The sequence below is a fragment of the Saccopteryx bilineata genome, chromosome 1, assembly GCF_036850765.1.
Source record: "Saccopteryx bilineata isolate mSacBil1 chromosome 1, mSacBil1_pri_phased_curated, whole genome shotgun sequence".
Classification (NCBI taxonomy): domain Eukaryota; kingdom Metazoa; phylum Chordata; class Mammalia; order Chiroptera; family Emballonuridae; genus Saccopteryx; species Saccopteryx bilineata.
The window spans coordinates 401,578,823-401,605,609 of NC_089490.1; the positions used below are offsets into that span (position 1 = coordinate 401,578,823).

Genomic DNA, 26,787 nt, shown 5'->3' on the forward strand with positions numbered 1-26,787 from the left:
GCTAATAGGCAAACATGGCAGACTCCCACCATCCTCCTTCCAGGGGAGGTGGGCCAGGTGCCTCCTCTTTCCCTGTCCACACTCCTAAACTCACTGTCACTGTCCAGCTACTTGTCCTCCCGCCTCCCACATCAGAACAGAATTCCCTCCTGAGATAGTGAGCCTGGGTCCCCCGTCTTGTGGTCTTAGCGCCTGCACACAGTAGGTGCTTAAGACATTTTTCTTTAGTGGCTGAATAGGGTGGGAGGAGAAGGTCCCGTGTCCAGCCGCCACGCCTGGCCGCCCCGCGAGCCGAAATCCCGCTCGGGCCTCTCACCTGCGGCCCTCGCCCGCCCCCTGCCCGCCCCCTGCCCGGCTCGCACTTCCTCCCGCCGCCCCGCCCCTTCCACATTCCTGCCCCGCCGGGCCTGCCCCGCGCCCGGCCTTCGCGCAGCCCGGCGGACGCCGCTCCGCGCCCGGCCCCTCGGCCGGCCCCGCGATGAAGGCGGCTCAGGCCGCCGGCGAAGAGGCGCCGCCCGGCGCGCGGTCGGTCAAGGTGGTCCTGGTGGGTGACGGTGGCTGCGGGAAGACGTCGCTGCTGATGGTCTTCCTCGATGGGGCCTTCCCCGAGGTGAGTGCCAGAGCCCTCGGGCACGGCGCCCACCGCTGTGCGCGCATTCCCGCCCGACCGCAGTCGCGCATGGGCTCCCGGTGTGCGCCGTCTGTGCGCCAGCTGTCGAGGATGGGTGCCCACGCTGGCCTGCACAGGGGTCTTCCAGCAGAGTGCTGGGCCAGAGGCAGTTCTCCCTCTGCCATCGGGAGTGAGGACCTCAGTGATAACATCTGAGAGAATGGCACCTTCCTGGGAGGGGTGTCACCGGGGCACTGCATAGCTAAGGGGAACTGACCTCCGGCAGACTGCCAGGGTTGGAATCATGACTTTGCCATTTACAGCTGTATGCCCTTGGGCAAGTTCCTTACCCTCTCTGCGCCTGTGCCTGTGTTCTTAATGGCATAATAGGAATACTGATGGTGCCCTCCTACCAGGGTCACTGTGAAGAGTGGGTTAATACCGGCGGGGTGCTCAGCTTGAAGCCTGCAACAGGAAGGACTCACTGGAGATGGCAAACCTCTTTCATGGGAAATGTCATCTTTTCTCCCCCAGCTTTGCCCATACAATGGACATCCCCTGGGCTATGCCCTGGAGGGTAAGAGCACATCAGACTCAAGTCAGACAGCTGGTTGGCACTTTGGCACTCCTCTAAGGGCCTGCATGGCCCTCAGTAACTCGCTTAGCCTCTCAAGCCTCTGTTTCGCATTTGGCCTCCTGGGGTGGAGGAAGCCAGGGCAATGGAGAGGTGGGATTAGAGTAAGGCCTAGCGATGACCCCACATGGTACTGGGCCCGTTCTTGGTGTTCGGGCACGCTGACCATTAGTCCTTCACCAGCAGGCTCACTGACTGGCCAGGAGGACTTGCCGGGTAACAGGACAGGAGCTGGACACACCCACCATGCCACCTCTCAGCACAGTTCTCCTGGGAGTTTGTAGGTTTGCTTTTGACGTCTCTTCTCCCTCCTGCCTCTCCCAGCAACCGGCCAACCCCTGGGGGTGTGCAGGCACTGGGCAGTGGATGGGGGAGGCAGGAGAAACCAAGCCTGGAAACAGACCTCTTTCCACTCTGGCAGCATCGAGCTGACTCTTGTGGTTTGTGGAGCTGACGTCACCTCCTTTGGCCAGTCACATTTTTTAAAGTTGTGGGGAATGTGTTTCCGGGCCTCCACATGCTGCCCATGGGAACCCAACAATTATGGCATGGGGGTGGGGGGAGCATCACAGAGGGGCAAGCCAGTGGGTCCCAGGAGAGGGGCTGGGAGGGGGGAGGGGTAGCGCCTCACCACCAGTGTCCTGGGATCTGAGACAAGTGTCCTTGATGATGAGACCCATCTTGATTTCAGCTAGGTTACAATGTGGAAGTGGGCATCTCACAGTTGATGAAATGTGTGTGTTGAAGGATACACTGGAGCTGGCCAAGGGAGAGGAGGGCATGTTTGTCAACCAGGGGATGGGCCTGACCTTGTCTAGGCTCCTCCCTGTTTTGGGACCCTGAATTCCCAGGAACTGTTCTGCCTCCAGGCACAAGGGAGGCCTCTTCATTTAAAAGAAACATGGGCCTGACCTGTGGTGGCGCAGTGGATAAAGTGTCGACCTGGAAATGCTGAGGTCGCCGGTTCGAAACCCTGGGCTTGCCTGGTCAAGGCACATATGGGAGTTGATGCTTCCAGCTCCTCCCCCTGTCTCTCTCTCCTTTCTCTCTCTCTCTCTCTCTCTCTCTCCTCTCTAAAATGAATAAATAAATAAATAATTAAAAAAAAAAAAAGAAACATGGCCCTGGCCGGTTTGCTCAGTGGATAGAGCTCGGCTCAGCGTATGGATGTCCCAGGTTTGATCCCTGATCAGGGCACACGTAAGAAACAACCATCTGCTTCTCTTCCCTTCCCTCTCCCCCTTCTCTCTCTTCCCTTCCCACAGCCAGTGGCTCAACTGATTCAAGTGCCAGCCTCAGGCGCTGAGGGTAGCACGGTTGATTCGAGCACCAACCCTAGATGGGGGTTGCCGGGTAGATCCCAGTCAGGGGGCATGTGGGAGTCTGTCTCTCTATCTCCCCTCTTTTCACTTAAAAAAAAGAAACACAAGGTCCAAGAGTTGCAAAGGCCTTCATATCACTGATGGGAAAACTGAGGCCAAAGAGATAGTCTTGCCTTGGGGCATAGGGCCTAGCAGTGGCAGTACTGGCCTAGAACCCAGGTCTCCCCACCCCTGACCAGGACACTCTCCGCAGCCCACAGTGCTCTGCCTGCTGGACCCAGCCTTCTCCTGCCCCTGGACCCCTCCTCCTGGCTGCTTTCCAAGCTCAGGGAGCCAGGAGCTCGGAGACTTGAGACCCCATCTCCCAGGCCTCCTGCCTGCAGTAAAGAGCAGAGAGCAGCCCTAGCCAGATGGCTCAGTTGGTTGGAGCATCATCCTGAAGCGGATAGGTTGTGGGTTTGGTCCCCGGTCAGGCACATACAAGAACAGATCAATGTTTCTGTCTCTCTGTCTCTCTCTCTCCCACTTTGTCTCTTGCTAAAGTCAATTAATAAACATTTAAAAAAAGAAAACAAGAATATTTCTTTAAAAAAAAAAAAAGAGCAGAGAGCAGGCTGGGTCTTGTAGGGTCCTCAGCGATCTCTGTCCGCCTGTGCTCCCACCTCGGGTTCAGGACACGGGGAAGCAGAAGAGGAGAGCTGCTGAGGCTGGGGGAACTCCTGGCTGACATTTGGGGCGGGAACCATTCCCACAGCAGGGTGATAGGGAGGGGGCAGGCAGTACCGGCCCTGCCTTCCGCAACCAGCTGAGTCTTCCTGGTCCTCACAGGAAGACTGCCATGGGGGACATAGCTCTCCTCTCTTGAGCTATGTCCCCCATCCTAGGATGATCAGTCTACCTGTCTCTGAACCCCATGAGGCCAGACCCAAGCCTGAGTCATCTCTGGCCTTGTCAAGTCCAGGCCCTGCCCTGCCTTTCCGGCTAAGGACAACTCAGTAGATAAGATTAGGTGCTATTGACCCTATGGGCAAAGAGTTGACCCTGCCTGGGGGTTCAAAGGACACAACAGAAGATACGGCCGGAGTCTCTAGGATGGCATCCCCAAATTACAAGCCAGAGGAGCAGTGCAGCCCTCCATCACGGACTGGGGCTTTCCTGCTCACTCCTGTTAGCAGGGGCTAAAGTTGGTGACTTTAAAGGAGGCAAGTGACCTCAGGAGAGGCAGATGACTGAGGACAAAACCTGGCCTCGAGCCAGAAAAAAAACCTGGCTCCATATTTAGCCAGCTGTCCATTATGTTATGCTGGGCAAGTCACCTCCCCTCTCTGGGCCTCAATGTCCTCATCAGGAAAATGGGGAGAGTACTGACTTCTCGAGGTTGCAGGGATCAGAGATGGTGTGAGTACAGGGCCATGCACAGTAAATCCCTAGAGAGTATGGGTGGCAGTGTCATTTCAACAGGCATTTGCAAAGTACTGACACGTGTCTCTCAGGAGCTGTGTGGCATGCTGCCCTGCACCTCAAGTCAGGCAGGGTCCTGCATGGGACTCCTGTACAGGCAAGTGGGTGGCCAAGCTGGCAGTTCGGCAGGCATCAGTGCCCTCCAGTGGCAGGCTGGTGGGGAGAGGGGCACAAGCTGGAGGGATGGCCAGTGGCCAGTGTGGAGAATGTCCCTGGCAACCAGCTTTCTGAGTGGGAGGTATTTATGCTGGGTCTCACCTGCCCACCAGCCTTCCCCACCACACTGCGGGTGACACTCTTCTCCTTTAACCGGTGAGGAGATGAGCCTAGGTCCCAGAGCCGGTCCTAAGTGAGGCACCTCTGATTCCAAAGCAGTGCTGCTACCACCAGGTCACACTATCCCCCACCAGGCAGAGGGCCCGAGGAGAGGGACCCTGGACAGGGAGAGGGGCATGGGGAGATGGGTGGAGGCTTTTTTGTTCCTATTAGTAGAGCAGGTGAGAAATGACTCAAGTCCAGAGAAAGTCGAACCCCCACCCCATGGCTGTCCTCGATGTCTCCAACTGCGCCGGCTGCCTGCCCTGAGGCCCTCCTTTCTCCCCACCCTCCCCCTACGGCTTCCCACGTGCTCTGGAGGACTGCACCGACCCAGACCCACAGATAGGGGCCGCTCCTCCTAGAGGCCAGGGCCTGACTCGGGGCCAGTCACAGGCAGTCCCCCAGCCAGCATGGGAAGTCGGGCGAGGACAGGCTGTCCTGGGCTGTTGCCCACTGACCAGCCCTGAGCCAGTGAGCAAGGCCTGGGGACCCAAGCAGCAGCGGGCAAGTGTGCCCTTCTAGGCGGAGAGCTTGTGTGAAGGAGTTTTGAAAACCTCTTCGCCTATTGCTTGAAGCCTGTCTGTAAAAGCTCCCTTTGATTCCTGCATCTGTGTACAAATCCCATCCTATTTCCACTCATCCCTCCTTTATGGAGAGAGAGCTAGCTCCAGGCCTGGGGGCAGGGCAGGGGCGTCTGGCCCAGTTGATCCCCTCCTGAGCCCAGACAGGGCAAGTAAGAGAGGCAGAAACCAGGCATGGGCCGTGAGGAGGCATCTTGGGGGAGGTGGCGTTGGGCAGGGGTCTTGGTTGGACCGTGAGAGGTCGAGAAGCAAAGGAGGGACCCCAAGCACAGCTGCTCCTCAGGCAGACACTGAGTCTTGCTCATTTCTTGGTCACGGTGTCCAGAACTGGACCCGGAGAAGATGACCAAATGTATGAATGAATGAGCAGACGAACAAATGTAGGTTAATGTCATTCCAGGAGGAGGGGACAGCATGAAGGAAGGCTCAGAAATGGGACAGTCCCCTGTCCAGGGGGACAAAGATAAAAATAACAGTGGCCAGCACACGTGGAGTGTTTATTTTGTGCCGGGCCCTGTGCTAAAGCTCTGCGTGGAACATCTCATTGAAGCCTTTCAGCAACATGCTGTGGTGGGTGCCTTTCATATTCCCACTTTACATCCGAGGAGGGAAGGCCAGAGAGGCGGTGCCTTGCTGGGCACCCAGCTCAAAAGTGGTAGCGTTAGGCCTTAACCCCACTGGACCACTTCCAGAAACTACCACACTCTGCCAACTCCCGATGAGGGCAGTGCTGCGGACATTCCTGGGCCCCGGCCTGGACACTGGGCCGGCCCCCCTTCAGAAGTTGTCCTCACAACCTTCCCTTGCCTGCTTCTTCCTCAGAGCTATGCTCCCACAGTGTTTGAGCGGCTCACCGCGAATCTGCAAATGAAGGGCAAACCTGTGCACCTCCAAATCTGGGACACAGCAGGTAGGTGTGCAGGGCTGGGGTACGGGGTGGGGTGGGGTTGGCGGGGCCCCCAGTCCAGCAGCCAAGCCCCACCCCTTCCTTCTGAACCAGGGAAGCCAGCCAACCTCCAAGGGATTGGTGTGGGCCAGGAATAGAGTCCCCGGACTTGAACCGCCCTTGCCTCTATGCCTGTGACCACTGCCTCCCCCAGCCCTGGGCAGCCCACTGTGTCCTGGAGATGGGGGTTGGGGGGGAGAGCTCTTTGCTCTCAAGCGGTGGACAATTCCTGGCCTCAGCATTCCAGCCCAGCTCCAGCGTCTGTAAGATCTGCCTGACCTTGACCTCTGCCCTGCAGCCTCCTGACCTTGCCCACATAAGGGTTTAGAGTCAAATTTACACCAGAGCTTAAAGCTTAAAGCTAACCTCAGGGATCGCCCTTGTCTTCGAGAGGCAAAGTTGTCTTTGCTGGGGTCCTGCCTGCCTCTTTCTCCTCAGCCCCCAAAGCCCAGGGCACAGCAGGCTTCTGAGCAATGGCCTCAGTCCCTCCAGGTTAAGCCTCTACCATGCCCCAACCTTCCAGAACAGGGATATTGCTGCAAATGGGCTGACTCTGGCCAGGGCTGGCATAGCTGCTGCGGGCTGGCCAGGGAACACTGCCCCAAGGGGGATGTTCATGTGGAATAGAAACCTAAGTGCCAAATTGATGTTGGACCCTGAGGCATGTACACGCACATGCGCGTGCAAACACACACACACACACACACACACACACACACAGTGGGATACCGGGCTTGATTTGGGGGAGGTGCTGACTGTGGGCAGGAGATCTCAAGGGTGTGACCATGCCCGTTCTCCCAGGACAAGTCGATTATGACCGCCTGCGGCCCCTGTTCTACCCTGATGCCAGTGTCCTGCTCCTCTGTTTCGATGTCACCAACCCACACAGCTTTGACAACATATCTAACCGGGTAGGTACTTGGGGGGGGGGCAATAGGCACAGCCCCAGAGCCAGGTCACAGTGTTCCACCCCTACTCTTGACCCAGGGGACTGTCAGAGTGCATCAAGGCCAGTGCCTTAGGCATGTACATGGGAAAATCAAGGCCTAAAGATAGGCAAAAACTTGCTGGGTGTTCTTCAGGGATTGGTGACAGCATCTGGTCTCTGATTCCCAGTCCAGTGCTCCTGACCTGCTCTCTACTACACACTCAGAACACTGTGGTTCTTTTACTGTGACCCTGCCCAAGAGTTCTGGGTGACCCAAAGGCCCCTGAATCTCCCTGACTTGGGCCTGACTGAGGTCGCATGAACTATCAGCTTCTAGTGGCTCTCAGCCCCTGTCTGTATGACTGTTACCTCCCAGCGGCCTCCCAGGATGCCCCTCAGTTATGTCAGGGGTTCCAGAAGCTGCACACAGGTGTCAAGGCCTCTGTGTGAACTGGGTGCTCCTGGGTTCCTCTGAGCTCAGCTGGTGACAGCATTAGTAATAGTAATACAACGATGATGGAAACATTAGAACTTACCATGTGTCAGGCACTGTTCTGGGCACATACATATTTACTCATCTCACCCTTTACAACCTTAGGGAGCAGATGCTGTTACTATCCCCAGATTGGATCATTTGCTCCAAGAAACACATCTATTGCAATGGTAACCTGGATATTTGAACCCAAGCATTCTGCTCCACAGTCATTCAGAAATATTGACCAAGTGCATTTATTCTAGGCACTGGGTACTGGGCAAGATGGTGATGGCTGGGACCAGGGCGCTCGCAGAGGGGCTGGTGAGAGGTGGGCGGGTACTGAATCTGTTTGAAAGGCAAAGCCATCAGGATTTGCAGGTGGTTTGGACGTGGGTGGGTGAGAGACATTTTGACCAGAGTAACTGGAAGGGATCTTGCCATTTGCAAAGATGAAAAGGAGCAAGGTGGGCATAGGGAGGTGAAAGGCGGGCACCTGTTGGACATCCACCCCAGTGGAAGCAGCAGACAGGCAGGTAGAAGTCTGAGTCTACAGCTCCCAGTTCCCGGGAGAGGGCTCGGCCGGGCTGGGAAGATCCATTCCGGATCTGCTGGTGGGGAAGTGCCATGAACTGGGGGCGGTCATCTGGAGGTGGTCATCTGGAGGTCGCCTGGGGGGGAGGAGCAGCCAGAGGCGGGGCACGCCCACAGCTTGAGGGGTGGGGCGCCAGTAAGACCCGAGAAGAACCCGGAGAGCAGGGTCCTGGGGCAGAGTGTAGACCGGTCTCAGAGGAAGGTGCGATGACCCCTAGTGTCAGGGCTCAGGGTGATGAGGGCTGAGGTCTCACTTTGGATTTAGCAAGGTGGACTCATGCAGACCCTCTCTGAGTACAGTTTTGTGGGGGGTGAATGGGGTCTGCTCAGAACCCATACAGGCCCCACGTGGCTCCAGAAGATAGCTGGTTAGAGGCCAGCTTTTCCCGGACGGACAAACAGAACAGGCATGCATTTCTGGACACGCGAAGCCTTGTGTCTGGCGTCCAGGCCCCGGTTGTAGTCCAGGCAGAAATAACCTGGAGCCTCACATTCCAAAGAGCAGCTGACAAGATGAGGGCATTCCCTCCGACAGGCAAACAGCTGCCGTCAGGTTGTCAGCTTGTAAGCTGCTCCGTCTATAAAGGTCCACGTATCTGCTTACACATTTCACCCAGTTGGGGGGAGGGGTCTTGGGAGCCTTACCTTGTAGATAGGTAGGATTCTAGAGGGGCTAGAGCGGGGCACTGGCTTCAAATCCTGCCTCTTCTGATTGTGTGACCAAGGCCAAGCTTTATAGCCTCTGTAGGCCTCAGTTACCACATGTGTACAATGGGAGTGATGATGGCAGTTGCTTCATGGGGACTCGGGGGCTTTGGGAGCTTAACGAGTTCATAGGTATAAAGTCTTAGAGCCTGGCACAGAGTGTTCCCCGAACATCGGCAACACTGGTGACCGAGTTGCCCAGGGCGAAGGACGGCCCACTCTCCCCTCCCCTCTGTGGAGTGAGCCGCACTCCCACTGGTCACACACACACCACCTCTTCCCCCACAGTGGTACCCAGAGGTGAATCACTTCTGCAAGGAGGTGCCCATCATTGTCGTGGGCTGTAAGACTGACCTGCGCAAGGATAGGCCACTGGTGAAGAAGCTACGGAAGAATCAGTTGGAGCCCGTGACCTACCACAGGGTAGGAAACCCAGCCTGGAGGAAGGGGAGCTGGGAGAGGGAGCCCCTGGGGTACGCTGGCCAGCACAGCCCCTCGGCAGCGCCAGATGTCCCCCACACGCAGGGTGTGGGACAGAGCAGGGGTCACCTTGGAGGCAGTCATGGTTCAGAGACTGCAGCTGCTTGGAAGTAGCACCTAGAATACTCTGGAAGGTTCTGGCTGTAGAAGGGAGAATAAGTGATGTGCACATCAGGTGGTCCTACCCACCCACATCACAGGTGGGGAAACTGAGGCCCAGAGAAGACCCCAGCTCTTCAGGCCATAGGATCGTCTCAGCTTTATCCCTGGGAAGTGAGTTGGTACCTTGACAGGCAGAAACCCAGCCCAGAACCAAAGCAGGAATCACAATGAAGCTATGAGAGTGCTCAGTCAAGCCAGGGGCAGAAGCTCTGGGTACCCTGGAAAAACTCACCTTCCCCTTTTGTCCAAGGAGGGCTGTGGGAAGGCTGGACATGAAGTGCATGCCCTAGCGGTCCTGACCTCATGGCTGCGCCCCCCCCCCCGCCCCCGCTCTCCCTGTTAGGGCCAGGAGATGGCGAGGTCTGTGGGTGCTGTGGCTTACCTCGAGTGCTCTGCGCGGCTCCAAGAAAATGTCCACGCCGTCTTCCAGGAGGCAGCCAAGGTGGCCCTCAGCAGCCACAGTCGCAACTTCTGGCGGAGGATCACCCGGAGCTTCTGCGTGTTGACCTGATGGCGTAGGGTCCTCCCTGCCCAGATCAACCCCAGCTGCACAGGACGGAGCTGGGCACTGACCTATTGCCCAGTTAGTTGTCTAGGCTGGACCCAGTTCCCAGGCTGTGACTAAACAGCCTCTCAAACAGACGGTCACCACAGCGGCCGGGCCCCTGATCCTGGGGCTGAGATCCCTGAACTGAAGCGAAACCCCTCTGAGGCCTGAGGTGGGGCGGAGGGGGGTGGGTCCCAGGCCCACCAGCCCTGTGGAGGGCTAGTCCCCTGGAATCACTTAGGACTCCAAGCTCCCAGCCCTGGACCGCACACATCCTGGAGCAGTCGTGCAACATGGCGCCACCTCGTGGCTGTTCCCGGGGCTGCACCTTCCGGTAGCACCTGGCGGTTTTAGCACCACGCCCGCCCCTACCCAGGCCAGAACTCACACCTGGCTCCTTCCCTCTTTGCCCTGCCCTTCTGAGTGGTAACTGTAACAACTAAAACGACATCTCCTGTCAATTGTGCACGTCTCTTGATTACGCACACATTCCAGGGTGACTAAGAGCCCATCCCGATAGGCGCTGAAGTGGAACTGGGTCCAAGCCCCTCCCTTGACCCCGCCCTTATCTTCTCCACCGTAACTGTCTCTGAGACCTCTGTAACCGTTTAACAAGGGCCCGTCTGTCTCTCCACCAGATGGCCGGCTTCCGTAGAGCACAGACTGGGTTAGTTCGAAATCTACCTGTGCCTCAAACAGAACCTAGCAGGCAGGAAGCACAGTCACAACCCCTGTGCCCAGAGAAGAAAGTCCAACTTCTGCAGCTGGGGACTTGGGCTCTCCTGAATCTTATCACAGCCCATTTTCCCCGCTGGGAGTCCGAGACACCTGACACCCCAATTATACCCGGGCACACTAATACCCATACCCGCCTACCAGCCTTTGATCAGGCTGTTCCTACACCTCAGCACACCCTTCCCCCCTAGTCACTGCCTGTTCACCCCCAAGCCCTTTGGGGTCCAGCACAGACCTTCTCCAGCAAGCCCTTGGGTCTGCCAGCCTCCTTGCTCCCACCTCACTGCACCCACACCAAAGCACCCACTGTCTTTGGCAGGGCCCCTGGCTAAGGAACTGGGCTTTTCTTCCTTGGCTTGGACTCCTGAAGATGACAGGTAAGTGGTGGGAGAGCGGAAGTGAAAGGAGACCAGTTGGGCAGCTGCAGACATCCAGAAACAAGAAACAAGCCAGTACAAGTCAAGGCCAGCTGACTTCTTGGTGGCAAGGATGGACTATGGGAAGGACGGGGAGGCTGAGAGGGAGGGAAGAATGCGGGCCTCTCCCCTGTATGAGAAAGCCCCTTTGAGACACCAGGACTGGGAGAGGTGGGACTGTCAAGTGACTGGTTTCCAGCATCAGACCTGGTCCTGACCATCGGCCACACGCAGCCATTCCAGGTGTCACGGGAGGGCACAGTGAGTGGCAGCACTGGGAGACACTGCCGAGGAGCCAGGCTGGTTATTACAGGTGGTTGTTACCTCCTCACCCGTCAGACCTTTGTTTCAATTCCTTACAGCCCCGCCCAGCAGGGCAGGTGCCTGCAGACAGGTGGGAGCCCAGAAGGCAAAGCTCAGAGACCAGCAGGGCTGAGCCACAAACCAGTGTCTTCATTTCTCCACACCGCCTCTGCCTGGCCTAGGGTTGTCTGCCGGGGAGGCCAGAGGTGGAGGTGGGGACCCCAGGTCATCTCCTCCAGGACAGGCCACTTCCCGGCATTGTTGAGTGAACAGGGTGGAGCGCACTGTGAGTCATGAAGCTTCCCTCTCCTCTCTGCCTGGACAGTACCCTGGGCCCCACATCTGGGTGTAGGGAGAGGACAGTGGCTGGTAGATCACCCCAGTTAGTTCAGGTCACCCTCTTTGTTCTCTCTGACCTCCTTCTGCTTTTGTGGGGGATGAGAACTCATGGCCTCCAGGAAGTCATCCCAAAGACACTGGCACGGGAATTAGGAAATCGACAGAGCCTGTGACTTGGCTGAGCAGAAAGATCCAAAATTGACTAGCTGACCACCTACCCTACATTCCAGGGCTTGACATCCTAGTTAAATGCCTCTGATTAAAGTTGGATTGGGGGAAGCATGGGATTTTCCTGGGTTCAAATCCTATTTCTGCAATTTACCAGCTTGTTACCTTGAGGGGTCACTGGGGCTCTCTGTGTGCCGGTTTCCTTATCTGGAAAATGAGAGTAAGACTAGGACCTACCTCTTGGAGTGTTGAGTTAAATGAGTTCATGCAACAAGTGCTTTTCACTCAGTGTTAACTACTAACCACAGTTAACTATGAAACGAGGATCATTATTGACTCTGCAAGGTTGCTGCAGGATCTGCAGAGCAGGAGCAAGCGTGAACATGTTTGATGGATGTTGGTCTCCTTTTCCCAATCTGGGTCACCACACCCTGGGAGGAGAAGGGAGGGAGCCCAGGCCTTCCTGTTCACAAGGATGGGAAGCCTCAGAGGAGGGTGGGCAAGGAGTATGCGGCTCTTTGTAAGGCCCACTTGACCCTGCGAGGGGAGCCAGGAAGATGGGGCTGGAATTCCCCCGGGTTCCTGTTTGCAGAGGTGACATCAAGCCTGGTCTAATGTTGAGGGCAGGGCAGGAGGGTGGGGAAATTGACAAGGATGTGGTCCTTGCTTTCCCAGCCTCCATCCTCCATACTCCATGGGAGTGCCAATGTGGACACGAGCACCCCTGGGAAGGGGAATGTCCAAAGTTCATGCAGCAGCCTGCTCCTGCCATCAAGATAAACAGGAGGGGAGCTGGAAATTGGGGGACCAGGGAAATGCTCCCCACTGAGTGAAAGACACAGCCAACCCAGAGCTTGCCCGCTGCACCCATTCATCTGAAACAAGATTGTTCTGGGACCCTCACTCCTGTCTGCCCACCAGAAGAGCATCAGAGTCCTGTCTGGCCAGGCCCTATAGGTGACATTCTGTTCCTCCCATCTTATTCTGTCCTTACAATCCCCACTTTACAGATGAGAAAACAAGTTCAGAAAGCTAAAGAACAGCACCAAAAGCAGCGAATGGCAGAGCTAGGCGCTTAGATACAGGATGAGTCGGGACTTCCAGCTCCTGACCTCCCATGGACACTTGGAGGCAGCTGGACCTTAACCAGCAGAGGGCAGCAGGGCCCAAGGAGAAGAGCCTTTCCCCAGCTGGGGGGAGGCTGCCAGGCAGGCCCGACAAGCAGATCTGCCCCATCGCTCTGGCCTGGGGCACTTTCGGTGACACCACTCCCACCAGCTGCCACCTGCTGAGCAGTGCCCACACAAAACTGTACGCAAGACAACAGGCTCAGAGTGGCCACGTGACTGGACCATTCTGACCAGTCTGGGCATGCTGTCCCCAGTTTGTTATGGTTCTAGGTCAGAATCTAGGGTTTGAATTCTGACCATACAATTACCACCTCGCAGGATTATAGTCAAGTTCTTGGGCTGGAGTGAGATCAAAGGAAACATCCCAGCCAAGCACTTCCCACGGGGCCACTTGTGACCCAGGCTTGCTGTTTTCTCTGTGCTACCCTTTCCTTTCCCCTGTATTTCCACCCCAAAATCTGTAACATAGTTCAGGAAGATGATCAAAATTCTCCGAGAATGTCAAGGGACCCCAAAGTGTGCTCCCAGAAGTAAAGTGCGTGTGCCGGGACCTGGGGCTGGAACTATCTTGGGGGTCTGGCGGGAGGAGGAGGGAGGAGAAGAGGCCAAGGATCTGGAGGACCCTGGGGTTCTTTCTGCCCAAGAACTGCGGAGACCCACACGGAGACCCAGACCCTGTGACGGCGGCGGGAAGCTGCTGGGAAAGTTTCAAACTTTCTTATCCCCGAGCTCCCAACAGCTGAAGGAGCTGAGTCATGTGATAAAGCAAAGTCAGGTGACCAGGAGGTAATACCCCTCAATGCCACTTTAGAAACCCTGGGTTCTCCTCTTTTCGGTTTCCCACCCCAACTTCTACACCCCCACCCTCAAAAAATGACCAGATAAACAGTAAATTGTCATGTGCTATAGGTCCATCTCTGCAACTTCCCGTTCACATCTGCCCCACCCCCAGGCCGGGACCACCAGACCACTGGGTGTAGGGCAGCCGTGAATGCCCCTATCACCCTAGGGGCCATTGGCCACCGCTGTGACACATGGGGATCTCCCTTTTCCTGTATCTTTTGCCCAAATCCCTCCTCCTGCTTCCTGGGATCTTCTCCCAAATAAGCTCCGCTGTTTGTTGTAGTTGCTGCATTTGTTTTGGTTTGTCTATCAGTTCACTCACAATTCTTTGTTGAGCACTTCCTGCAAAATCCTTACCTCCAGCCTGACCTGTGGTGGCGCAGTGGATAAAGCGTCAACCTGGAACGCTGAGGTTGCCGGTTCCAAACCCTGGGCTTGCCCTGTCAAGGCACATATGGGCGTTGATGCTTCCTGCTCCTCCCCCACCCCGCCTCTCTTAAAATGAATAAATAAAATCATTTAAAAAGAGAAACAGCCCTGGCCAGTTGGCTCAGCGGTAGAGCGTTGGCCTGGCGTGCGGGGGACCCAGGTTCGATTCCCAGCCAGGGCACATAGGAGAAGCGCCTATTTGCTTCTCCACCCCCCCCCCCTCCTTCCTCTCTGTCTCTCTCTTCCCCTCCCGCAGCCAAGGCTTCTTTGGAGCAAAGATGGCCCGGGCGCTGGGGATGGCTCCTTGGCCTCTGCCCCAGGCGCTGGAGTGGCTCTGGTCTTGGCAGAGCGACGCCCTGGAGGGGCAGAGCATCGCCCCCCTCGTGGGCAGAGCATCGCCCCTGGTGGGCATGCCGGGTGGATCCCGGTCGGGCGCATGTGGGAGTCTGTCTGACTGTCTCTCCCCGTTTCCAGCTTCAGAAAAATTTTAAAAATTAAAAAAAAAAAAAAGAGAGAGAGAGAAACAAAAAAAAAAAACCCACCTTGCTTCCAGCCCTGCAGCTGGGCCCTCCTTGACGTCTCTGTTCTCTGTGCGGTCCTGCTGGGAGGCAGTGTCCTCCCCTTTTGGAAGCTGGGCCACTCACCAAAGCCCGCTCTCTCCTGTCCCTGGCAGCTAGGACAGCATCACCATCCACTTGTCTGCTCTTCCCCAGCCCCCTCCTTAGGACTTTGAATCTGGATCAAGAGACGAAGACGTGTATTTAAATTCATTGTGATGACATTGGCAGTATTTTTTTTCTTTAATAAGTATATGCATCCTGACCAGGTGGTGGCGCAGTGAATAGAGCGTCGGACTGGGATGCAAAGGACCCAGGTTCGAGACCCTGAGGTAGCCAGCTTGAGCACAAGCTCATCTGGTTTGAGCAAAGCTCACCAGCTTGGACCCAAGGTTGCTGGCTTGAGCAAGGGGCTACTCGGTCTGCTGTAGCCCCACAGTCAAGGCACATATGAGAAAGCAGTCAATGAACAACTAAGGTGTCGCAACAAAAAACTAATGATTAAAAAAAAAAAAAACTAATGATTGATGCTTCTCATCTCTTTCCATTCCTGTCTGTCTGTCCCTGTCTGTCCCTCTCTCTGACTCTCGCTCTGTCTCTGAAAAAAAAAAAAAAAAAAAAAGTATATGCAGCTTACTATATGCCAGAGAGTTACACTAACTCATTCAATCCTCATAACCACCCTACAAAGTAGGTAATAGTTATCAGCAGCCCCGTTTTAGGGATAAGAAAACTGAGGGGCAGAGAGGCTAGCCCTGGCCGGTTGGCTCAGCGGTAGAGCGTCGGCCTAGCGTGCGGAGGACCCGGGTTCGATTCCCGGCCAGGGCACACAGGAGAAGCGCCCATTTGCTTCTCCACCCCTCCGCCGCGCTTTCCTCTCTGTCTCTCTCTTCCCCTCCCGCAGCCAAGGCTCCATTGGAGCAAAGATGGCCCGGGCGCTGGGGATGGCTCTGTGGCCTCTGCCTCAGGCGCTAGAGTGGCTCTGGTCGCCAACATGGCGACGCCCTGGAGGGGCAGAGCATCGCCCCCTGGTGGGCAGAGCGTCGCCCCATGGTGGGCGTGCCGGGTGGATCCCGGTCGGGCGCATGCGGGAGTCTGTCTGACTGTCTCTCCCTGTTTCCAGCTTCAGAAAAATGAAAAAAAAAAAAACAAAAAAAAAACAAAAAAAAAAAAAGAGAGGCTAAGAAATTTGTCCAATGTCACAGACTGGCAAGTAACAGGTCTAAGATTTGAGCCTGGGCTGGATACCCGCAGCATCCGGCAATGGGTGGGGGCGGCACCCAGTTGTGTCACCTGGGCTGTGATGGCCTGCCTGCCCCCCAACCTCCTCACTTCCTCTGAGAGTGGTCCGCCAGCCAGCCTTCTCATAAGGCCCTTTCCCACGGCAATTAGCCTCCTTCCGATGTTCACACCTGCTCAAGAGCTTGAAATGGTTGAGATCCCATACTAAGGAAAAAATGGAAAACAAAAAATAAGATTTAAATTATTCTCAGTTTCGCCTGACCAGGCGGTGGCACAGTGGATAGAGCGTTGGACTGGGATGCGGAGAACCCAGGTTCGAGACGCTGAGCTTGAGCGTGGGCTCATCTGGTTTAAGCAAAAGCTCACCAGCTTGGACCCAAGGTCGCTGGCTCGAGCAAGGGGTTACTCGGTCTGCTGAAGGCCCACGGTCAAGGCACATATGAGAAAGCAATCAATGAACAACTAAGGTGCTGCAGCGAAAAACTAATGATTGATGCTTCTCACCTCTCTCTCCGTTCCTGTCTGTCCCTATCTATCCCTCTCTCTGTCACTGTAATAAAATAAATAAATTAATTAATTAAATTATTCTCAGTTTCACGGTCAACCAAAATCAATGACTTGAGACCTGACCTGTGGTTAAAACATCAACCTGGAGCACAGAGGTCGCTGGTTCGAAACCCCAGGCTTGCCTGGTCAAGGCACCTATGGGAGTTGATGCTTCCTGCTCCTCCCCCTTCTCTCTCTCTCTCTCTCTGTCTCTCTTCTCTAAAATTAATAAATCAATGACTTGATCATTTGCACATTTTCTTTTTCTCTTTTTTCCTATGAATAAATTTTCGCAGTTTAATCACATTGTCACACAATTTTTAATTCTTTTTTCATTCAACATTTTAGCCTAAACATCTCTACATTACAACTTGTGAATATCATTAATTTTTCATTTTAGAATTATTTTAGATTCAAGCAAGAATTACAAAAATAGTACATAGAGTCCCCATAAACCCTTTACCTAGCTTTCCCTAATGTTAACATTCATTTACCAAGACTAAGAAAGTAACATTAATACCATTTATTAAACTCCAGATTTTATTTGGTTTCCCCATTTTTTTCACTAATACCCTTTTCTTGTTCCAAGATACCACGGTGCATTTAGGTGAATATCATTCTCTGTGGCTGCGGATTATTTCATCTAGTGAATAGTCCAAAAAGTTTTGTTTTGTTTTGTTTTGTTTTTCTGAAGCTGGAAATGGGGAGGTAGTCAGACAGACTCCCGCATGCACCCGACCGGGATCCACCCAGCACGCCCACCAGGGGGCGATGCTCTGCCCATCTGGGGCTATGCTCTGTTGCGACCAGAGCCACTCTAGCGCCTGGGGCAGAGGCCACGGAGCCATCCCCAGCGCCCGGGCCATCTTTTTGCTCCAATGGATCCTCGGCTGCGGGAAGGGAAGAGAGAGACAGAGAGAAAGGAGAGGCGTAGGGATGGAGAAGCAGATGGGCGCCTCTCCTGTGTGCCCTGGTCGGGAATCGAACCCAGGACTTCCGCACGCCAGGCCGATGCTCTACCACTGAGCCAACCAACCAGGGCCCCAAAAAGTTTTTTAATTTTATTTATTTATTTTATTTATTTATTCATTTTAGAAAGGAGAGAGAGAGGGAGAGAAGAGAGAGACAGAGAGAGAGAAGGGGGAGGAGCAGGAAGCATCAACTCCCATATGTGCCTTGACCAGGCAAGCCCAGGGTTTTGAACCGGCGACCTCAGCATTTCCAGGTCGACGCTTTATCCACTGCGCCACCACAGGTCAGGCCCCAAAAAGTTTTTTAAAAGCGATTGGCTCGATTCCCGGCCAGGGCACATAGGAGAAGCGCCCATTTGCTTCTCCACCCCTCCGCCGTGCTTTCCTCTCTGTCTTTCTCTTCCCCTCCCACAGCCAAGGCTCCATTGGAGCAAAGATGGCCCGGGCGCTGGGGATGGCTCCTTGGCCTCTGCCCCAGGCGCTAGAGTGGCTCTGGTCGCAACAGAGCGACGCCCTGGAGGGGCAGTGCGTCTCCCCCTGGTGGGCGTGCCGGGTGGATCCCGGTCGGGCGCATGCGGGAGTCTGTCTGACTGTCTCTCCCTGTTTCCAGCTTCAGAAAAATGAAAAAAAAAAAAACAAAAAAAAACGATTGGCTGTTGCACATTTATTTGCATTGTTTCTAGTTTTTCTGCTATTAAGCTTTATTCAAAAACAACAAATGCTATTTCAATAGAAGCCCTGCGGAGAAGCAGTAGTTTTACCCACCCAATGGCCTTGTGTTGCCCCCACAAGCGCAGGGGTGCGTGCATAAACGCGCGCGCGCGCGCGCGCGCGCACACACACACACACACACACACACACACACACAAAAGGAAACTTAGGTTAGGAGACCCACCCAAGGTTACATGGTGCTGGCAGGGTGCAGGCTCAGGTCTTCCTGCTCTTAAATCCTGTCTGGAGTGACTGTCCCTTCATTGAAACTGTCCCGTCAGAGTGCTAGTGTGGCTTTTATTCAGGATTGCTAAAGGGAGTCCAGGAATCAGTAAACTAAAGGGGAAAGATTTTAAAGGAGGAAAACTTTTTCTGGCTTTTTTCGGGACACTCTCGGTTTCAGATGTATTGACTTAATTGTCAATCAAGGAAGCCAACCTAGTGGGTGGGGCCTCGGCTTTCTCTTCTGTCAAGTGCCGGTGAAGATAGTTCCTCCCGAAGGAGTCCGACTGGCTCCCGGGCCCTCAGCAGAGGTTAGGGAGGTTATTGGGTGTTCCACCGAGGCTGCTCTGTCATTAGTGATGTCCCCACAGCAGGAGAGCCAGCCCAGAGGGCAGTTCTGCTGTAGAACCTTCTTGAGGAGGGGAAGTGGTGAGATTCAAATAATTTAACAACTCGTTCTCTTTAAGTATATAAAAAAAGATATGTCAAAAAGTAGTTTATTATTTCATGCATTTAATACTCAAATAAGAACAATAAAAGCGGTACACAAAACTAGATTATGTTATAAGAATGAGTTTTAAAATATGAATGAAAAAGGTATTAAATAACACCCGACAAAAAGCAATAAAACCGTTAAGAAAATTTCCAATGACAGCTTGTCACACCCTGGTTGTTTGGCACTTTTTCTCTTTACGTTATATGTTTGTTTACTGAAGTAACAAATGTGGGGAAATTAAAATGTATCTCATCGAAGGTATAATGAGTTTTATGAAATGAATAAATAAATATTACAAGCATAGTTCTGTCAAATTTTTTTCACCTATGGACATAATAAACATGACTACAGGCGCTTAGAATACATTATTGTGCAGATGAACATTAAAAAAAGAGTAAGGAATGTAAATTTGTGATTACCACGTTGGGCAGCTGCCCAGGTGCCCACCTTAGAGAGAATCCTGATGATGAATGCCATTTTAACAACCGGTTCACCAAACTCCACAAAAGAATTAGGTATTGGTTCTGTTGAACTGATGCGACCCGGCTGAATCTCACCACTAGGGAGAGGGTGTTGCTTTCATTTCCCACCACTCCGATCTTACAAGACTGGTTAGGGCTCACTTCCAGCACCTCCTCTGGTGGGGCAATTCTCTACCAGCTCACTTAATATTCCCAACAACCCTAACAAGGTGGGTATGCTTAACATATTCAATAGATGGAGAAAATACAAGACTTCCCGGGACTTGAATCCAAGAACTCTGGGATCTTAACACCACACCGGCCCCAGCCCCTTGCAGCCTCAGCCTTGCTGGTCCTCCGATAGCCAACCCCAGCGCTTCACTACCCAACAGAGAGATGGAAGAAGTGATGGAAGCCTACAAAGCAGGTGCTCTGGGGAAGAAAAAGGGTGCAAGGCAAAAAAGAAGGGAGGGAGGAAGAGATGAGAGAGAAAAATGAACAATCTTAGCAATAACTTTAACCCTGGCCGGGTAACTCAGTTGGTTATAGCATTGTCCCAATATGCCAAGGTTATAGGTTTGGTCCCCGGTCAGGGCACACACAAGAATCAATCAATGAGTGTGTAAATAAGTAGAACAATAAATCTATGATTCTCTCTCCCTTCCTCACTCGCTCTCTAAAATCAATCAATCAATACAACTTTTTAAAGATACTTTTCTTTTATATTAAAATTAATCAATGTACCTCTGTGATCTTTCTCCCCAAATCCATAACCTCTATCTAATCAGGAGAGAAACATCAAACCCCAGCTGAGGGGCATTCTACCTACTACCTGACAGGTCCTTTTCAAAACTGTCAAACTCATCAAAAACAAGGCAAGGCTGGCCATGGCCAGGTAGCTCAGTTTGTTAGAGCATCGTCCTTGTATGCCAAGGTGTCTAATCCCAGTTAGGGCACATTCAAGAATCAACCAATGAATACATAAATAAGTGGAACAACCAGTCGATGTTTCTCTCTCTCTCTCTCTCCAATCAGTTAAAAAATAAAAAGGCAAGTCTGAGAAACTGTCACAGCCCAGAAGAGCCTAAGGGGACATGACAACCTAAGAGACTGTGGGGTATCTGGGATGGGATCCTGGGACAGAAAAGGACATTAAGTAAAAACTAAGGAAATCTACATAAGATATGGGCTTTCGTTAATACTGATGTACCAATATTGGTTCATTACTTGTAACAATTGTACCAGGCTAAGATACTAACAACAGGAGAAACTGGGTGCAAGGATATATGAAACTCTGTATTATCTTCACGCTTTTTCTGTAATCTAGAAGTTCTAAAATACAAAGGCTATTTAAAAATTAATCATGCCTGACCAGGTGGTGCAGTGGATAGAGCATCAACCCAGGATGCCAAGGACCCAGATTTGAAACCCCAAGGTCCCTGGCTTGAGAGTAAGCTCACCAGCTTGTGCGCGGTTCCTGGCTTGAGCATGGGATCAAGGTCTCTGGCTTGAGCCTGAGGTCACTGGCTTGAACAAGGGGTCACTGGCTCGGCTGGAGTCCCCCCAACCCCCGTCAAGGCGTGTATAAGAAGCAATCAATGAACAACTAAAGTGCTGCAACTAAGAGCTGATGCTTCTCATCTCTCTCCCTTTCTCTCTCTAAAAAAAATAAATAAATAAAAATCGAAGTACCAGTAGTTACCTGGAGAAATCTCCGGAGGTAGTTGAAAGTCTGATGATCTTTGCTGGACTAGGGCCCTGTAATCCTTTCAGCTGAGAAGCTCTAAAGAGCGTAACCATCACGGCCTGTGTCCCCTGCACCTCGAGGGGCTTCTCAGATGGTACCACATGACAAACCAGCTAAGGGCAGGTCCCAGAGACCTAGAGACAGCCCTTCTGGGTTCTTCCTCAGTGCAGAAGTTCATTAAATGGATGTGGGCTGTCTAAGGCCTGACCTGCCCCACATCCAGGTGAGACAGAGAAAATGGGTGCAATTCACACCTACTTGTGAAATTCAAGTTCTGAACTGGAACACAGACCCAAATGAACAGGATCAGGGTGGGGCGGGCCTCCTGAGGTTTAAACAATAGAAATGTAAACAGCCTTTGATAGGTATTTGTTCACACATTTTTACTCTTGGGTGTTGTGTATTGCCCAAGCCAAGTTCCTTTCGCCCAGGGTTGGAAATGCCATTTAACATCAGTAAATTATGCAGGTACACTTTCAAATCAGATCTAAGCGCTGTGGGTCCCCTGGGCCCAGCCAGCCCCATCAATAGAAGGGACTACGACAGGTATTAAAAAGCCTGTGGGGCGGGGCAGAGATTGCAGCCTCCCCCCTCACTGGCCCTCCCCATCAGGGAGGACTGGTACTTAGTGGAGCACAGCTGTCCATGGGCCAAGAGGCGCCCTGATCCCTTCACTCCTGTGACCAGAGCCTCCTACTCCTCTGGCGGAAGTCTTATTCAGTCCCGCCTCACAGGGCAGTGGTCTGTGGTCATCTGGGCGTGGGGCTGGGACCCGGAATGAAGGAGTCATGGTAGAGGGGAGGGAAGAAGTTCGGGGTAAGCCAGGTGGGAAGACCTTGGAGAATTTCTGCAGCCCAGCTAAGGGCAGAGCAGGGCAGGGCGAAGCTGTTGGCAGGATGGGCCGCAGAGACCTGCAGACTTGCCCAGAGGGCGGACTCTCAAGCATATGTTTGGGTGGAAAACTAGTCAGGGACAGCACTGAGGTCCTTCGCTTAAAAAGCAAAAGCCCATTCTGTCCTTCCCACCCCAGCTCCCTTCCCCCAAAGCTGATCCATCAGTCAGCTCCTACCACATAACATACCTGGCATCGAGCTCTGGGGAAGACCCAGACCAAATCTCCCTTTTGGAGGGGCCCTGCCCCCATAGCCACATATGTGTTTTAGAAGAGTCTCTTGGGTCAGTCAGTCAGTTGCATAAGCTGCCCTGAGCCCTGCGGGTAAGCCCACCTTGCCTGCCCTCCACCCTCCTGTTCTCCCTGAAGAGGGCAACTTCTTCCCCACCCCCAGTCTCCAAACTGCAGGGGAGGCTGCTGGGATCCAAGGGATACAGGGTCAGTGTGTCTGTGGGCACAGAGCACACTCACCGCAGCAGGGGCCACCGTAGGCCACCTGCACCTTGACTGCAGCCCCTGCACCCCCCTGCACGCCCCCGCACCCCCCCCCCCACCTGTCTGGCACCATCTCTGAGGGGTTTAAAGAAAAGGCATCTTAGCTTAGAGCCCCAGGGCTTCCTCTCAGAAGCCAGCAGAGCCTCGTTTTAACAAACTTGCCTCGTGCTCACCATACTCTCGGGACAAGATGGAACAAAATTTGAGTTGTGTGGTCCAGAGTATCTCCAGACCAGCGCCCTGGGAGGAGCAGCTCTCTTTACCTGATGTATCGCCTTAAGAACCAGAGAGCTACAGCATCACCCCAGCAATGGCTAAGCTGGGTCCCACGGGATCGCTGTGCTCAGATCTGTCACAATACTGTGGAGCACCCAGGCCTCATCTGGGTCCGAGTACACATCATTGCCAACCGCGACCAAAAACTTTTCTTTTTCTTCCTTTTTTTAAAATTTTAATTTATTGAATTCAGCAAGAGAGGAAGGGAGGGAGAGAGATAGGGATATAGATCTGTTCCTGTATGTGCCCTGACTGGGATCGAACTGGCAACCTCTGTGCTTCGGCACAATGCTCTAACCAACCAAGCTATCCAGCCAGGGCCAGAAACTTTTCATAGAAGCTTCCTGATCACATTGCCTTCCCTTCTTCCCAGGTCCTCGTCCACTCCCAGGCTGCTGTCACACCCTGTTGTGGCAGCTGTCACCTCCCCCCACCATTTCTTGTGGCCTTTTAAGATTTCCTCCACTGGACTGTGGTTCTGCTTAAGAGAAAGGGCAGTGTCTTCTTCACCTTTGCAAACCTCGCGCTCACTGGTGCCCAACAGGGTGACTCCCGCACTGGGCTCCTCGCTGTTTCGTGTGGATACCTCTCATTTCGCAGCCCACAGCAGTGCCTGTCCTCTTTCCCCCTTGTCGTGCCCCAGCCTGAGCCCAGTGAAGCGTCTTTCTCCCCATGTCCCCGCACTCCATGCGCGCCCGGCTGTCCCTCCCGTTCACGTTCCTGGGGTAGGCCCTCTGCAGCCACCTGAGAAACTAGCCACAAACTTCGTTTTTGGGTTTTTTTAAAAAGATTTTATTTATTCACTTTAGAGAGAAGAGAGAGGGAGAGAGAGAAGGGGGAGGAGCAGGAAGCCTCAACTCTCATATGTGCCTTGACCGGGCAAACCCAGGGTTTCGAACTGGTGACTTCAGTGTTCCAGGTCGATGCTTTAGCCACTGTGCCACCTCTGGTCAGGTTACAAACTTTGTTTTATGTCATTTATCATTTGACACACACAGTCCTCTGTGTGTTAACAGCACAGGAACATGACCTTCCCCTGTATTTTCTTTTTTTTAAGAGAGAGAGGAAGGAAGAGAGAGGGTGGAGAGAGATGAGAAGTGTGAGTCAGCTTGTCGTTGCTTCACTTTAGTTGTTCATTGATTGCTTCTCATATGTGCCTTAACCAGGTTGCTCAAACCAACCCGATGATCCCTTGCTCAAGCCAGCAACCTTGGAAATCATGTTGATGATCCTGAGCTCAAGCTGGTGGTCTCAGGGTTGAACCGGGGACCCTGGCATTTCAGGTCTACACTCTATCCGCCGCACCACCACCAGTCAGGTACCTCTCCTGTTTTAAATAATTCTAGGGATGCTTGGAACACAGGCCTGGGAACCATGCTACCTGAGTTTACACCCTATCTTTGCTTTGCTCCAGCCACATGACGTTGGGCCAGACCTTTCACCTCCTAGTGCTTTTCCCTGAAGTGTGTCATCCTCACACCTTTTCACAGGGAGTGAAGGATCAGTGTGAAGAGATAAGACAGGGCCCCGGCCAGTGGCCCATTGGATAGAGCATCATCCTGGAGCCCCAAGGTCCCCAGGATCTCTCTCTCTCTCTCCCTTCTTCCTCTCTCTCAATAAAAATAAATAAATGCAATTATTTAAAAACTGGGACAGGTGAGCCTTACCAGGCGGTGGCGCAGTGGATAGAGCATCGGACTGTGATGCTGAGGACCCAGGTTCGAGACCCCGAGGTTGCCAGCTTGAGCACGGGCTCATTTGGTTTGAGCAAAGCTCAATGTGAGAAAGCAATCAATGGACAACTAAGGAGCTGCAACGAAGAATTGATGCTTCTCATCTCTCTCCCTTCCTGTCTGTCTGTCCCTATCTGTCCTTCTCTGACTCTCTCTGTCTCTGTCATAAATAAATAAATAAAATTTTAAAAAAATAAATAAAATTAAAGGGTTTAAAAATAAAAAACGGACAGGTGAATGGTTTAAGGACATCTCTGGGCAGAAGTGGATTAGGGTCAATCGAGGCCCAGGGCGTAGAAGAAAATATTGGGCCCCTTGTCATTAGAAAAAAGTGTAAAGTTGGGGTTTTACAGGGCTCTTCAGAAGTCGGAGCCCAGTGCGCGTGCTCAGTGTGCTGGCGCCCGTTACATCCGCCTCTGTCTTTGAGGCCCTGGGATCAGAAAGGCTAGAGATGCTGCTGCCCTGCGGCCTCCACTAGCCCACCTCCTTGCACCGGCTTCCTTGTTCTTGCCTCTCCCTTAGAGCCCAGCAGGCGGCCTCCGGGCTGGCAGACTGGCGCCTCCTGGGGTGGGACCCAGGCTCAGCAGATTTTCTTTCCTTCTTTTTTATTTAATTTAATTTTATTTATTCATTTTCAGAGAGAGGAGATAGAGAGAGAGAGAGAAGGGGGGAGGAGCGGGAAGCATCAACTCCCATATGTGCCTTGACCAGGCGAGCCTGGGGTTTCGGCCTGCAGGTTTTCTTTCCATCTGGCTTTTCTTTATTTACCATGTCTGCAAGTTCAAATTCAAAGCTCATCGTACCCGACTGGTGGTGGCACATGGACAGAGCATCGACCTGGGATGCTGAGGACCCAGGTTTAAAACCTCAAGGTTGCCGGCTTCATCACAGGCTCATCAACGTGACCCCAGAGTTGCTGGCTTGAGCCCGAAGGTAGATAGCTGGCTAAAACCCAAGGTTGCTGGCTTGAAGTCCAAGGTCACTAGCTTGAGCAAAGGGTCACTGGCTCAGCTGGAGGCCCCCTCCCACCAGCACCCCCCTCTCCCCGATCAAGGCACATATGGGAAGCAATCAATGAACAAGTAAAGTGACACAGCTACAAGTTGATGCTTCTCATCTCTTTCCCTTTGCCTCTCTGCTTTGCGAGGAAAAAGAGAAAATCATTGTGCCTAGAAAGCCTTAGTCGCTCAAGTCTGAGACATTTTTTCTCTGGAACTGACTGTTCTCTTCTGGTGCCCTCCGCTCCGTCCGAGTTCTATTAGAGAACCCCTAGAACTTTCCATTGCATTCCTCAGCCCTGGTCGTGGTCGCCAGTCACAGCCCCTCAGCAGTGTCTGTGCCCAGGAGCTGCTCAGGCTGCTAGCAGTGCACCCACGCGGGGTGGCGAGGCGATCTCTGGAGCAGCCTCTACCAATGACAGATGTCAGTTGGTGGAGAAATAAGACTTTGAAGCCTGTTCTACACTGTCCCCCAGAGGCCCCAGACAGGCTGAGTTCCAGGGCCACTGCAGTGGCTTGCTTGATAGTGTACCCTCTGCTGGCCTTGTTCCCTTTCCTGTTTCCTCCTCCTTGGCTGGTGCTTTGGAGGACCACTTCCCAAATCAAGTACTTGCACTTGAATCCTTGTCTCAGGGTTTGCTTCTGGTGAAAAACTAAGACACACTCACTCGCTTACATGAAGACTAGGGCCTGCATATTTCTTTCTGTCCCCAGTAGCCAGCATACAGAACCTGGCACAAAAGAGACTAAAGACATGAACAACCCTGGCCGGTTGGCTCGGTGGTAGAGCGTCGGCCTGGTGTACGGGAGTCTCGGGTTCGATTCCCGGTCAGGGCACACAGGAGAAGCGCCCATCTGCTTCTCCACCCCTCCCCCTCTCCTTCCTCTCTGTCTCTCTCTTCCCCTCCCGTAGCCAAGGCTCCATTGGAGCAAGTTTCCCCGGGCGCTGGGGATGGCTCTGATTGAGGCAGAGCGACGCCCCAAGGTGGGCAGAGCATCGCCCCCTGGTGGGTGTGCCGGGTGGATCCCGGTGGGGCACATGCGGGAGTCTGTCTGACTGCCTCCCCTTTTCCAACTTCAGGAAAAAAAAAAAAGACATGAACAAACATGGGGTTCTCCACAGACTCTACATCTGCAGAGGAGCCTGACCGTGTTCTCAACTTTTTTTTTTTTTTTTTTTTTTTTTGTATTTTTCTGAAGCTGGAAACGGGGAGAGACAGTCAGACAGACTCCCACATGCGCCCGACCGGGATCCACTGGGCACGCCCACCAGGGGGCGACGCTCTGCCCACCAGGGGGCGATGCTCTGCCCACCAG

General features: G+C 53.4%; 1 protein-coding gene across 1 annotated transcript; it reads left to right on the forward strand.

The window, feature by feature from the left end:
- Positions 1-396: 396 nt before the first annotated feature.
- Positions 397-10,221, forward strand: RHOD (ras homolog family member D). Its single transcript, XM_066252173.1, has 5 exons — positions 397-610; positions 5,749-5,836; positions 6,674-6,783; positions 8,860-8,994; positions 9,557-10,221. Exons 1-5 carry the CDS (start codon positions 479-481, stop codon positions 9,722-9,724), a joined length of 633 nt encoding a protein of 210 aa, XP_066108270.1. The 5' UTR covers positions 397-478; the 3' UTR covers positions 9,725-10,221.
- Positions 10,222-26,787: the final 16,566 nt, after the last annotated feature.